General features: G+C 45.7%; 1 protein-coding gene across 11 annotated transcripts in view; it reads right to left on the reverse strand.

Annotated features, from left to right (window-relative positions):
- DOP1B (DOP1 leucine zipper like protein B) overlaps positions 1-14,117 on the reverse strand; it is a 132,824-nt gene that overhangs the window by 46,950 nt on the left and 71,757 nt on the right. For 10 of the 11 annotated variants that reach the window (XR_015168492.1, XR_015168486.1, XR_015168484.1 and 7 more), the window contains 3 exons: positions 4,742-4,894; positions 3,593-3,693; positions 2,204-2,394 (listed from right to left, as the gene is read on the reverse strand). Coding sequence is in view for 8 of the 11 variants with exons in the window: in XM_086413334.1 (XP_086269460.1) it covers positions 2,204-2,394; positions 3,593-3,693; positions 4,742-4,894 (445 nt within the window). In the remaining 3 variants the exon portion in view is untranslated. The remainder of the gene's footprint in view (positions 1-2,203; positions 2,395-3,592; positions 3,694-4,741; positions 4,895-14,117) is intronic. The other variant, XM_086413776.1, reaches the window with a different exon arrangement.

The following is a 14,117-nucleotide window of genomic DNA, read 5'->3' on the forward strand; positions in this document are numbered from 1 at the left end:
TATTATAAACAGTGCTGCGATGAACATTGGGGTACACGTGTCTCTTTCCCTTCTGGTTTCCTCAGTGTGTATGCCCAGCAGTGGGATTGCTGGATCATAAGGCAGTTCTATTTCCAGTTTTTTAAGGAATCTCCACACTGTTCTCCATAGTGGCTGTACTAATTTGCATTCCCACCAACAGTGTAAGAGGGTTCCCTTTTCTCCACACCCTCTCCAGCATTTATTATTTGTAGACTTTTAGATCGCAGCCATTCTGACTGGTGTGAAATGGTACCTCATAGTGGTTTTAATTTGCATTTCTCTGATAAAGAGTGATGTTGAACATCTTTTCAAGTGTTTGTTAGCCATCTGTATGTCTTCTTTGGAGAAATGTCTATTTAGATCTTTGGCCCATTTTTTGATTGGGTCATTTATTTTTCTGGAGTTGAGCTGTAGGAGTTGCTTGTATATTTTTGAGATTAGTTGTTTGTCGGTTGCTTCATTTGCTATTATTTTCTCCCATTCTGAAGGCTGTCTTTTCACCTTGCTAATAGTTTCCTTTGATGTGCAGAAGCTTTTAAGTTTAATTAGGTCCCATTTGTTTATTTTTGCTTTTATTTCCAATATTCTGGGAGGTGGGTCATAGAGGATCCTGCTGTGATGTATGTCAGAGAGTGTTTTGCCTATGTTCTCCTCTAGGAGTTTTATAGTTTCTGGTCTTACGTTGAGATCTTTAATCCATTTTGAGTTTATTTTTGTATATGGTGTTAGAAAGTGTTCTAGTTTCATTCTTTTACAAGTGGTTGACCAGATTTCCCAGCACCACTTGTTAAAGAGATTGTCTTTAATCCACTGTATATTCTTGCCTCCTTTGTCAAAGATAAGCTGTCCATATGTGCGTGGATTTATCTCTGGGCTTTCTATTTTGTTCCATTGATCTATATTTCTGTCTTTGTGCCAGTACCATACTGTCTTGATAACTGTGGCTTTGTAGTAGAGCCTGAAGTCAGGTAGGTTGATTCCTCCAGTTCCATTTTTCTTTCTCAAGATCGCTTTGGCTATTCGAGGTTTTTTGTATTTCCATACAAATTGTGAAATTATTTGTTCTAGCTCTGTGAAGAATACTGTTGGTAGCTTGATAGGGATTGCGTTGAATCTATAAATTGCTTTGGGTAGTATACTCATTTTCACTATATTGATTCTTCCAATCCATGAACATGGTATATTTCTCCATCTATTAGTGTCCTCTTTGATTTCTTTCACCAGTGTTTTATAGTTTTCTATATATAGGTCTTTAGTTTCTTTAGGTAGATATATTCCTAAGTATTTTATTCTCTTCGTTGCAATGGTGAATGGAATTGTTTCCTTAATTTCTCTTTCTGTTTTCTCATTATTAGTGTATAGGAATGCAAGGGATTTCTGTGTGTTGATTTTATATCCTGCAACTTTACTATAATCATTGATTAGTTCTAGTAATTTTCTGGTGGAGTCTTTAGGGTATTCTTTAAAATTTAGTTAAAGATGCCTCTGAAAATTCTCAGAGCCCAGAGGTCTGTTTCTTCTACTTCTCTGATTTTAGGCTAAAGCTTGAAAGAACCTTGGAGAGCAGATAGAAACCACTTACCTTGTTGACGGTTCTTGAGCAGAAGTGATTTTTATATAGCACAACTGATTAGCTTACATGCAGGTTTCGACATGCTCGATCATTCATACCTGGGGAAAACCTCTGCTCTCCCATCCCAGGTCTGAGAAGAGCTAGCCTGGCCAGCCCAAAATGACCTTCTCACCAGACCTCAGACTTCCTTCCTAAGTGAAGAGGTGGCCTTGAAGACCTTCAGATGGATGGTCTGTTTTTCTCTTCTACTACCTTGGATGTGCTTAAAGTGCTTTCTCCAGCAAAAGAACCAAGAATCAGCTATATTTATTGGAACATGGGTTGCTAGTATTTTCCTTTTTAATATAAAAAAAAATCATATATTTTTCAGTGAAAACAACAAACCTACGACTTAGCACTTCTAAGTGCTGGTTCGTCTGATCCGGAAATTTTAGGAGGCCCCACCAAGTACCTCCCCTACCTTTCCAATCTGGCGAAACCATCCTGTCGGTCTGAGTGCCTTGACTGTGGCCCCAGGGTGGCAGGGAGGTCCCGGATGCCCCTTCCCTCCCTCTGGGCCCAGGGTCCCCGGGATGCAGGGCCGGCCTGGCCCCCACGTGGTGTGCTCACCTGCCGAATTCTCCCGCATGAGGCAGTGGATGGCGGTCCGCTGGGTCTTGGGCTGCAGCAGCAGCAGGAGCACGGGCTCCAGGATGCGGGCCGCATCACCCAGGGAGAGAGCCCGCACCAGCCAGCCCTGGGCGGCGGCCCCAATGGCCCCGTCCGAGCTGCCCAGGCTGTCCAGCACCACGAACAGGGACCTGCCATGGAGAGGGGGCAGGGGTGTGGATGCGTACCGTCAGGGCGGTCAGGACACCCTCGGGGAGTTCCACCCAGGGAGGCTGGACTTGCAGGCCCACGCAGGCGAGGACCACGAGGTCAACCCTGCTTCCAGCTAGGGTCGATGTTGCTGGTTTGTTGTTGAGTTGCTAAATCAGGGGAGCTTTTAAAAATGCTGATGCCTGGGCCTCCTCACAAATGCGGGGGCAGGTGCAGTACATTAGGACCAGCTGGAATCTCTCCAAGGCTTCGTGTCTGACCCCACATCTAGGGCTCCAGGAACAAGGTAAACAAGAAAGTGAAGTCACTCAGGCGTGTCCGACTCCTTGTGACCCCACAGACTGTAGCCCACCAGGCTCCTTCATCCATGGGATTCTCCAGGCAAGAATACTGGAGCGGGTTGCCATTTCCTTCTCCAGGGGATCATCCCCTCCCAGGGATCAAACCCAAGTCTCCTGCCTTGTAGGCAGACACTTTACCCTCTGAGACACCAGGGAAGCTTACAAGAAACAAGGTAGGGGATTTTTAAAAACCAACGTAGAACAGAACATGCCTGTAATAAAATGCATGGTTTTTGGCCTGGGATTGAGGACATTCAGCTGCACACACTCAGTGTGGCGGCCACCCCAGTTAAGACCCATGTGCGTGCATGCTCTGTTGTGTCCTACTCTTTGCAACCCCACGGATGGTAGCCTGCCAGGTCCCTCTGTCTATGGGATTTCCCAGGCAAGAATACTGGAATGGGTTGCCTTTTCCTTCTTCAGGGGATCTTCCTGACCCAGGGATCGAACCTGCATCTCCTGCACTGACTGGCAGGTGGGTTCTTTACCACTGAGCTGCTGGGGAAGCCCGGCCAAAATTTACCCCTCCTCATTTTCCTACCAAGCCCCCTCGGGGGGCTCGTTCTGCCAGCTCCTCAGGTGACTCTGAGGCATGCGGGGCTTCCTCCCTTCGTGATCAAGGCAAGAAACCCCCCACGAGGTATTCACCCGTCTGGCCTGGATTCACTGAGAGGACCCCAGGAATCTCTCTGCATCAAGAACACCCGGCGGGGGTGGGGCTGGTTTCCGTTTCACATGTCTCCCCAATCCTAGCCTGGTACGCTGACCCAGCCCCTCCCCAAAGTGTCCTTTTCCTTTAAGGGTTAAGTTATTAGAAAAAAAAAAAAGTCCCCGTCACCTGTCAAAGGAGCGATTGTGAGATGTCACTCTGCTGCCCTGGATCTCTCTGGTCAGGTGCCAGATGACAGAAAATCGAAACAGAGCTTCCAACCTGGTTCCCTTGAACAGGAGAGAAAACAGGAGTGAGGCGCCTGTTTCTTAACAGAACGGCGTTCTCAGTGGTCGTGAGCCCCATTTAAATGACAGACAAGAACTCAGCGAAAAGAGGGCAAGCAGCGTAGAGATGCCTGAGTTAAGGGGCCTGGTGTCTGGAGGGGCAGTCCGTGTTCCAGACTCCATGATGACCAGAGTCCAGGGCCACAGCTAGGCCTGCGGCTAGAGAAGAACATGAGGCATGGCCTCCTTGTGGCCCTTGGCAGTGCCATCCCCAACCTCTTTGGCACCAGCTTCATGGAAGACAACTTTTTTCCATGGACTGGGGTCAGGGCGGGGGATGGTTTCGGAAGGATTCCATGCTCGTGACAGTTATTGTGCTCTTCATTTCTCATTTAATACCACCGCTGATCTGACAGCAGGTTCCGCTCTGCAGCCCGGAGCCTGGGGACCCCCAGCTTAGTGGACAGGACCTGACTGCAGTGCAGAGCAAGGGCTCCGGGGGTGACACATTCTCCGCAGCCGCCTGCTTCACCCAGAGCTCTGGGGGCCCTGCAAGCATCACGGGAGCCTGGGCAGATGTCCCTGGTGAGCTTTGATACAACACACGGGGTGGCTCATGCTCCTGCGGGACTTCCGGTCCTGAAATTACTGATGTATTAAAATGCTGCTGATGCAACCCCCCTTCCCATTAAACAGGATGTCCGCTGAGCCCCAGAATGGCTCCTGTCGGATACAGTTGAGTCTGCCTGAGAGCTTCCCAGATAACTCAGATGGTAAAGAATCCTCCTGCGATGTGAGAGACTTGGGTTTGATCCCTGGGTTGGGAAGATCCCCTGGAGGAAGGCATGGCAACCCACTCCAGCATTCTTGCCTGGAGAATCCCACAGACAGAGGAGCCTGGTGGGCTACAGTCTGTAGGGCCGCAAAGAGTTGGACATGACTGAATGACTAACACATGCCACCACGTGACACCTGGGCCTCGGGGGCGGGGTGGGGGGTGGTAGGTGTCAGGACCGGGGTCAGACGGAGGTCGCCGGCTGCAGAGACTCACCTTGTCAGGGTTCAGGAGGGCGTGGCAGATGATGTCCTCGCAGATGTTGGCTGTGGGGGCCAGGCAGTGCAGCCGGTAGAACAACTCCACACACGTGATGTGATGCTCCCGGGTCTCCTTGTTCAGCTGATTCCAAAGCACACGAGCCACCCTCTGGACAGAGGGGAGACTGGGTGAACACCGCCAAGTCCTGCCCCTTTCCTCCTTTGGCAGGCCAGTCTGGCCCCCAGCTGCTGGTTCCTGCCTACCTTTGCTATGTGAGCATCCTTAATGCACAAAGAACCACCACCGCCAGGCGAAAAGAGCCACATCACAGTCCCCTCAGGAGCCACCAGGTGAGGGGAACGGCACAGGTGGAATGTGGGGGTCGGCCACCAGGACACTGCAGCTCTAGCCCAGACCTCTGCTTTCAGAGGGGAATCACCTGGCAGCAAGCACCTGGTGATGATGGAGACGTCCTCTCAATCAGCACACACCAAGGCTCGCTACGAGCTGGTGCTGGGGTGCCAGGGTTGTGCCCTCTAGGAAGTTTGGGGGCAGATCTGTGGTGGTCGCTGTCCTGGGGTAGATACCCCAGCACCCTAAAACCAGTGGCTGGCTCTAACTGGTGTTCAGCTTTAATCCCACAAACTTGCTTCTTCCCATTTCTATGCTCAATGCTGTAGCAGAGGCCGGGCTCATCTTCAGGCCCAAACTGTATCCCAGGATCAAGTCCTTCATCTCCTCAACTCTGATCTCAGCTCTTTAAACGTATGATGTCTGCGAGTGACTTCAGCCCCTTCCCAAGTTCCTGGGGACACCAGCAGGACCAACCAGGGTGAGACTCAAAAAGAAGGCTGGTTCCCACTCCTAGAAGGGGGAATTTCTGAAGGCACTTTTTGGGGGGTCATGGAAAAAGATGATGTCTGACAGATTATGTTTTAGAGACCTTGTACATCAAAGAACTTCTTTTGACTCATTTATTTTTGAGCTTCCCTGGTGGCTCAGACGGTAAGGAAATTGCCTACAGTGCAGGAGACACAGGTTTGATCCCTGGGTTGGGAAGATGCCCTGGAGAAGGAAATGGTTACCCATGCCAGTGTTCTCACTTGGACAGAGGTGAGATTGTCAGCAGTCTCAGATGACAGAGGAGCCTGGCAGGCTACAGTCCATGGGGTCGCAAAGAGTTGGACACTACTTGAGCAACTAATACATTTCTGTTTGACAAAACTCTTCTTTGCACAGATCAAATTAATCTCTGACTGGCTTGAGACCCTAACCATTATTTATTTTTTACTTAAGGAAATGTGATTTCCAATTATCAAGTTACACATAAACTTCATACAAACATCCTGTCAACTACAAATTGACACTTGCCAAGAGCATCGCCAGCGACAGAACAACAAGGGCATTTGCCATCTGCCTCCCGGAGACTGAACCCTGTGCTGCTGCAGCTGCTGACCAGGGTGGAGGGAGGAACCCTGTGCTCCGGGGAATCTGATGATGGGACGGGTCTTTAGATAGATAGATATTTTCAAGAACTGACTTGAACTGATCCCCATCTTTGCATCTCTTCATATCCAGAAAGGGCTTCCCTGGTAGCTCAGCTGGTAAAGAATCCGCCTGCAATGCAGGAGACCCCGGTTCGATCCCCGGGAGAAGGGATAGGCTACCCACTCCAGTATTCTAGCCTGAAGAATTCCATGGACTGTATAGTCCACAGGCTCACAAAGAGTTGGACGCGACTTTCATTTTCATATCTAGAAAAGCACTAAATCCCTTCATGGTGACATCAGCTCCTCCTGACTAGCAGAAAACCTCTTGTAAAGTAAACGCTTCACTGCACTAAACTCCTCCTTCACCGAAATCTTATACATTGACCTTCTAGGAAGGACTGATGCTGAAGCTGAAACTCTAATACTTTGGCCACCTGATGCGAAGAACTGACTCATTTGAAAAGACCCTGATGCTGGGAAAGATTGAAGGTGGGAGGAGAAGGGGACGACAGAGGATGAGATGGTTGGATGGCATCACTGACTCAATGGACATGAGTTTGAGTAAGCTCCAGGAGTTGGTGATGGACAGGGAGGCCTGGCATGCTGCAGTCCATGGGGTCGCAAAGAGTCAGACACGACTGAGTGACTGAACTGAACTGAAGGTTTAATATAAGTTAAATATTGTTATACCTTTTACAAGTTTGTCAGCAAAGAAAGAACCTCAAGTGAGGAAACTTCTAAAAAATGTAAATGAGATATGAGCTTTTAGATAAACTTTATTAAGAATAATTATGCTTCAGGAATGTCTATCTAAAATAGTCTCTCCAGATCGGGGTAAGTTATATTTCTAGGGTTTGTGCTAAACTAAGTGATGAAAGTTTATTGAGTAGCGAAGTCATTTCCAAATAAAATAAAGTAGTCCCTTTCCTGGCAGTCCCTAGGGCAAATTTACGTGTAAGATGCTCCATTTGGAAGCTTTAAAGATTTTTTGGAGGGTTTTTGAGACTTGACATTGATCACAAAAAAACACGCCTGCCCATTCATCATCTTTGCCTTCTCGGTCCCTATGCTCTGGACATTTTCTTCAGATCAGATCAGTCGCTCAGTCGTGTCCAACTCTTTGAGACCCCATGAATTGCAGCACGCCAGGCCTCCCTGTCTATCACCAACTCCCAGAGTTCACCCAGACTCACGTCCATCGAGTCAGTGATGCCATCCAGCCATCTCATCCTCTGTCGTCCCCTTCTCCTCTTGCCCCCAATCCCTCCCAGCATCAGAGTCTTTTCCAATGAGTCAACTCTTCGAATGAGGTGGCCAAAGTACTGGAGTTCCAGCTTTAGCATCATTCCTTCCAAAGAAATCCCAGGGCTGATCTCCTTCAGAATGGACTGTTTGGATCTCCTTGCAGTCCAAGGGACTCTCAAGAGTCTTCTCCAACACCACAGTTCAAAAGCATCAATTCTTCGGTGCTCAGCCTTCTTCACAGTCCAACTCTCACATCCATACATGACCACTGGAAAAACCATAGCCTTGACTAGACGGACCTTTGTTGGCAAAGTAATGTCTCTGCTTTTGAATATGCTATCTAAGTTGGTCATAACTTTCCTTCCAAGGAGTAAGCGTCTTTTAATTTCATGGCTGCAGTCACCATCTGTAGTGATTTTGGAGCCCAGAAAAATAGTTTGACACTGTTTGCACTGTTTCCCCATCTATTTGCCATGAAGTGATGGAACCGGATGCCATGATCTTTGTTTTCTGAATGTTGAGCTTTAAGCCAATTTTTTCACTTTCCACTTTCACTTTCATCAAGAGACTTTTGAGTTCCTCTTCACTTCACCACCTAAGGGTGGTGTCATCTGCATATCTGAGGTTATTGATATTTCTCCTGGCAATCTTGATTCCAGCTTGTGTTTCTTCCAGTCCAGCATTTCTCATGATGTACTCTGCATATAAGTTAAATAAACAGGGTGACAATATACAGCCTTGATGAACTCCTTTTCCTATATGGAACCAGTCTGTTGTTCCATGTCCAGTTCTAACTGTTGCTTCCTGACCTGCATACAAATTTCTCAAGAGGCAGGTCAGGTGGTCTGGTATTTCCATCTCTTTCAGAATTTCCCACAGTTTATTGTGATCCACACAGTCAAAGGCTTTGGCATAGTCAATAAAGCAGAAATAGATGTTTTTCTGGAACTCTCTTGCTTTTTCCATGATCCAGAGGATGTTGGCAATTTGATCTCTGGTTCCTCTGCCTTTTCTAAAACATTTTCTTAGTGGCTGGCAATCTGCCATTACTACTTAGAAAGGGCAGGGCACTCTTGGGACGTCTGACCTTAGTCTTGCTGGCACTGTAGGCAGAATGAACGCTGGTATGTAAGCTGTTTCATGGGAACGAGAAAAAGGCTAGAGGATCTGGGACCAGCCTGACGCCTGGAGTCTGAGAACCTGGGGCGCACCCTGGCTGAGTGTATAGGTTGCTTTACCGTCTCTAGTTCCAGCATCTCAACGTGGGCAGGCCCCAGCCCTGTCTTGTTCTTGAGAACCTGGTAACATTAAGATATAATGTATACTCCAGTGCTTGGCAAGTAGCACGTGCTCAGGTACGTACTAAATCTGAATCAAAATAAAAATCAAGGCTTCAGAAAGAACTCATAAAAGCATACCCAAACAAGAGGAAAGTACTGAGTGCTTTCCTATCATTCTTATTCTATTAATAGCCTTCCAAGAATTCATGGATGAAATTCTTTCTTCTCTTTTCCTCTCTGTGCCTATGATGTAGCTATGCCAAACTCTGTGATGTATGCGGGACCAGGGAAAAAGATCTGCCCAGTCACCACGGTTCCAAGTTCTACAGAGTCAAGAACTATACTGTGACTCAACTTTGGTAGCAAGGAAGACAGGGAGAATGAGGGGAAGAAGCTGAAGAGCAACTAAATCCATAATCTGCCAGGACCCAACATCATGAATGGGGCTAGACTGAACATACCATGGACCCTCTCCCAGTGAAAATTATAGAAAAAGAAAACAGCCAGCCATTTAGAGTTGCTGGACAGTATCCTAAGGGCATTCAAGAAATGAGGAAAAACTCATTTCATAGAGAATCCACGAAAATTCCAGCACAAGAAGCAATAAGTCGATGGCACTTCAACTACGACCCCGTCCACTTCTCAATCCAGGTTGACTTGATAGCGGGTGGCCAGGAAGATGGGACTCCTCTCCTCCCAGCTTCCCAGCTAATAATAAGGCTTTTGCATCTCCCTGGGAGGAACAGGCCACCAGTATTTTACTCCTCTGCCCTGGCTCTTGGATGGAGGCTCTGTCTAAGCATAGCAGGCTAAGAACACTCACACTCATTAGGAGAGGAAAAGAGGCACACCCAGAAGACCAGAGGCTACCACCCCGCCCAGCACCCTGCAAGGAAATCACACCAAGAGAAGCAGACAACTGACCCAGTTACAGCTCTTCCTGCACAACAGGATCCAGAGATTTTGCCCAGGGGGAGAGGTGGGCCACAAAACAGAGTTGCTCAGCTCTCTATAAGGGAGTGTAGGATAAGGTCAAGCCTAGGAGTGCTCTCAGAAATAACAAGAGATTTTAATGGTAAGTAATTAAGAGGAGGCTGTTAGCTCCATGACAGCAACAGGCTACACCAAAGGCCAGCTCATTTACCAGAAATAAACAGGGACACACCTTGTCTTATTTTATTAAAGTCACTCAGCAACCCCATGGACTCTACAGTCCATGGAATTCTCCAGGCTAGAATACTGGAGTGGGTAGCCTTTCCCTTCTCCAGGGTATCTTCCCAACCCAGGGATTGAACCCAGGTCTCCCACATTGCTTCCCTGGTGGCTCAGACGGTAAAGTGTCTGTCTACAATGCAGGAGACCGGGTTCAACCCCTGGGTTGGGAAGATCCCCTGGAGAAGGAAATGGCAATCCACTCCAGTACTATTGCCTGGAAAATCCCGTGGACAGAGGAGCCTGGTAGGCTACAGTCTATGGGGTCGCAAAGAGTCGGACACGACTGAGCGACTTCACTTTCACTCCCACATTGCAGGAGGATTCTTTATCAGCTGAGCCACAAGGGAAGCCCAAGAACACTGGAGTGGGTATCCTGTCACTTCCCCAGTGGGTCTTCCCGACCCAGGAACTGAACCAGGGTCTCCTGCATTGCAGGCGGTTTCTTTACCAACTGAGCTAATAGGAACACAGAGAGCTAGGAAAACCTCCTGTGTCAAAACAAATCTCTAAGACTGGCCTCAAAAAACTACTTGAGACAGGGACTTCCCTGGGGGCCCAGTGGTTAAGAATCTGCCTTCCAATGCAGGGGATGTGGATTCATCCCGGGGTAGGGAAGTAAAAGGCCCTACATGCCACAGGGCAACTAAGCCTGCAGCTGCAACAAAGATCCTGCATGCCACAACTAAGACCCAACACAGCCATAAAAATAATATATTTATACACACACACACATAAACAAACATTAAAAGAAAAAACCTACCTGAGTCAAGAGTATAAATCGGATCAGGCTGTGGAGTAATTTGTGCCCCAGGGCACTGTTAAAAATAATAGAGCCATCATCCAGTGATTAGTGGAGCCTAACATCTGGGTGTGATACCAACAGAGTTTAACAGAAATCAGGGAAAGTCAATGAAAACCTTGCTAAAATCACCATCATCTCAAGAGTGGCTGCACATTCCTAAGGCAGCAGCCTCCAAGGAGCAGCACCAAATGCCTCACCCTGCAGGGGAAACAAACTAAAAACAGTCAAGTCACTAAACAAACAACAGAGACAACAATAGCAACAGTCACTGGTGGGAGTTGGAGGGAGGGGCCAGAATACAGAGTCACAACAATGTATTGTCTAAAATGTTGAGTCTTCAATAAAGGTTACAAGACATGGCAAAGATACAAGAAAATATGACCCACACATAGGGATTAAAGAAGCAGACAGCAGAAGCCAAGAGAGGAACCAGATTTAACAAAGACTTCAAAGGAGCCATTACACATGTGTTCGAAGAACTAAAGGAAACCATGATCAAAGAAGAAAAAAAAAAAAGTATGATGACAACGCCTCATCAAATAGACGATAACAAGAAGAAGTCAAAAATTATTATAAAAAGGAAACTCTGGAGTTGAAAGTACAATAACAAATGAAAAATTCCCTAAAGGGGGCTCAACAGTTTATTTGAACTAGCAGAACAGTCAGTGAAAAAATATTGATAAAAATCATGAAATCTGAAGTATATAGGAAAAAAAATAATGAAAAATGAATAGAGCTTTAGAGAAACGTTCAGAATACCATTAAGGGCACCAGCATACACATACGTGGAGTGCCAGGCCAGGAGAAGGAAATGAGCCGGAAAAATATTTAAAGAAATAAGGGCTGAAAACTTCCCAAACTTGATGAAAAACCTCAATCTACATATCCAAGAAGCTCAACGTATTCCAAGAAGGATAAATACAAAGAGATCCACACCCAGACACATCCTAGTGGAATGATAAAGGACAGAGAAAATCTTGAAAGCAACAAGAGAAAATTGATTTGATAATTTACAAGCAAACCCTAGTAAGGTAACAGCCAACTTTTCATCAGAAACAAGGGAAGCCAGAAGACTGGTGGACGACATATTCAAACAATTAATTCAAATGCAGGTTCACTCAAACATTTAGCTGAGCATTTGTTATGGATTATTAAACAGGTGCTGCTTTAAATATTTTATAATCAAGTGTACGTGGAAAAGATTAAAGTGGGCTTATTCTTTGATTCAACGTGTTGAAAGACAAAAAAAAAAAAGAAACAAGATCTTATATCCCATAAATCTATCTTATATAAAAGACAGAAAAATAAAGACATTTCTAGATAAAGAAAATCTAACAGATCTTGTTGCTAGTAGCTGTACTTTACAAGACTAATGGAAAAGTTCTTTAGGGTGAAAATAATTGACCCCAGACAGTTATCTGAATCCATACAAAAAGCAAAGACCACCAGAAAAAGTAATTATGTAATTATAAAGAGACAGCATGAATGCATATTCCTTCTCTTTTCTTCTTACAAATAATTTTAAAAACCAGTTGTGTAAAACAATAGGTGCACACTGCACTGCTGTCCCATCACTTGTGGAAAAGTATTTTACAACAGTACAAGCAAAGGTGGACTGGAGTAAAGAAACAGTACCAGATGTAAACTTGAACCCACAAGTGAAGAGAGCCAGAATGGGGGACATGCAACAACAGACTGGTTCAAAATCTGGAAAGGCGTGTGTCAAGGCTGTGTATCCCACCTTGCTTATTTAACTTACATGCAGAGTGTGAAGGCATCAGTCACTAGGTTGTGTCTGACTCTGCAATCCCATGGACTGTAGCCTGCCAGGCTCCTCTGTCCACAAAATTCTCTAGGTGCAAATACTGGAGTGTGTTGTCATACCTTCCTCCAGGGGATCTTCCCAACTGAGGGACTGAACCAGGGTTTCCTACATTTCAGGCAGATTCTTTACCATCTGAGCCATCACAGAAGCCCTATATGCAGAGCACATCATATAAAATGCCAGGCTGGATGAACCTTAAGCTGGAATCAAGATTGCCAGGAGAAATATCAATAACCTCAGGTATGCGGATGACACCACCCTCATGGCAGAAAGAGAAGAGGAACTAAAGGGCCTCCTGATGAAAGTGAAAGAGAGTGAAAAAGATGGCTTAAAATTCAAAAAACGAAGATCATGGCATCCAGTCCTATCACTTCATGGCAAACAGATGGGGAAACAATGGAAACAGTGACAGACTTTATTTTCTTGGGTTTCAAAATCATTGCAAATGGTGACTGCAGCCATGAAATTAAAAGATGTTTGTTCCTTGGAAGAAAAGCTAAGACCAACCTAGACAGTATATTAAAAAGCAGAGACAAAGGTCAGTTTGCTAACAAAGGTCCATCTAGTCAAAGTTATGGTTTTTCTAGTAGTCATGTATGGATATGAGAGCTGGACTATAAAGAAAGCTGAGCGCTGAAGAATTGATGCTTTTGAACTGTGGGGTTGGAGAAGACTCTTGAGAGTCCCTTGGACAGCAAGGAGATTCAACCAGTCAATTCTAAAGGAGATCAGCCCTGGGTGTTCACTGGAATGACTGATGTTGAAGCTGAAACTCCAATACTTTGGCCAATACTCCAATACTGAGAGCCGACTCATTGGAAAAGACCCTGATGCTGGGAAAGATTGAAGGTGGGAGGAAAAGGGCACAAGAGAGGATGAAATGGTTGAACGGCATCACCAATCCAGTGGACACAAGTCTGAGCAAATTTTGGGAGATTATGAAGGACAGGGAAGCCTGGCATGCTGCAGTCCATGGGATCACAAAGAGTCGGACACAACTAAGCAACTGAACAACCAAACTCCACGAATATATGCTTGTTTTCCTTTCTTTTACCAAGTTCTTAAAATATCATAAGATTATACAGTCACATGTTGTTCAGTTTATAACATACCTAGATGTACTATGCATAATAACAACAGCACAAGGGAAAAGGAACAGAGCTGTTCAAGAGGTGAAAAAGGGTCAGTCAGTCATGTCTGACTCTCTGCGACCCCGTGGATTGTAGCCTGCCAGGAATGTTTCTGCAACTCACAGGAATTCAGAATGGAAATGAAGTCAATTCTGATAAGATGCATATGGTAAGCCTTAGAGTAGTAACCACTAAAAAAAAACAACTCCAAAAATACATTGAAAAAAATCATTAAGGGGATTAAAACATTACGCTGGAAAAGAGCACTTAATGAAAAAGAAAATAAAAAGGGGGAAACAGTGGGAAAAAAACGAAATCACATACAGAAAACAAGGAAAATGGCGTATTTCTATGAACATAGTAAAAACCACTGAATCGTGAACTTGAAATTGGTGAATTATATT

This window comes from Bos grunniens, chromosome 1 (assembly GCF_055505025.1).
Source record: "Bos grunniens cultivar Pamir isolate PY7600 chromosome 1, Bosgru_T2T1.0, whole genome shotgun sequence".
Taxonomy (NCBI): domain Eukaryota; kingdom Metazoa; phylum Chordata; class Mammalia; order Artiodactyla; family Bovidae; genus Bos; species Bos grunniens.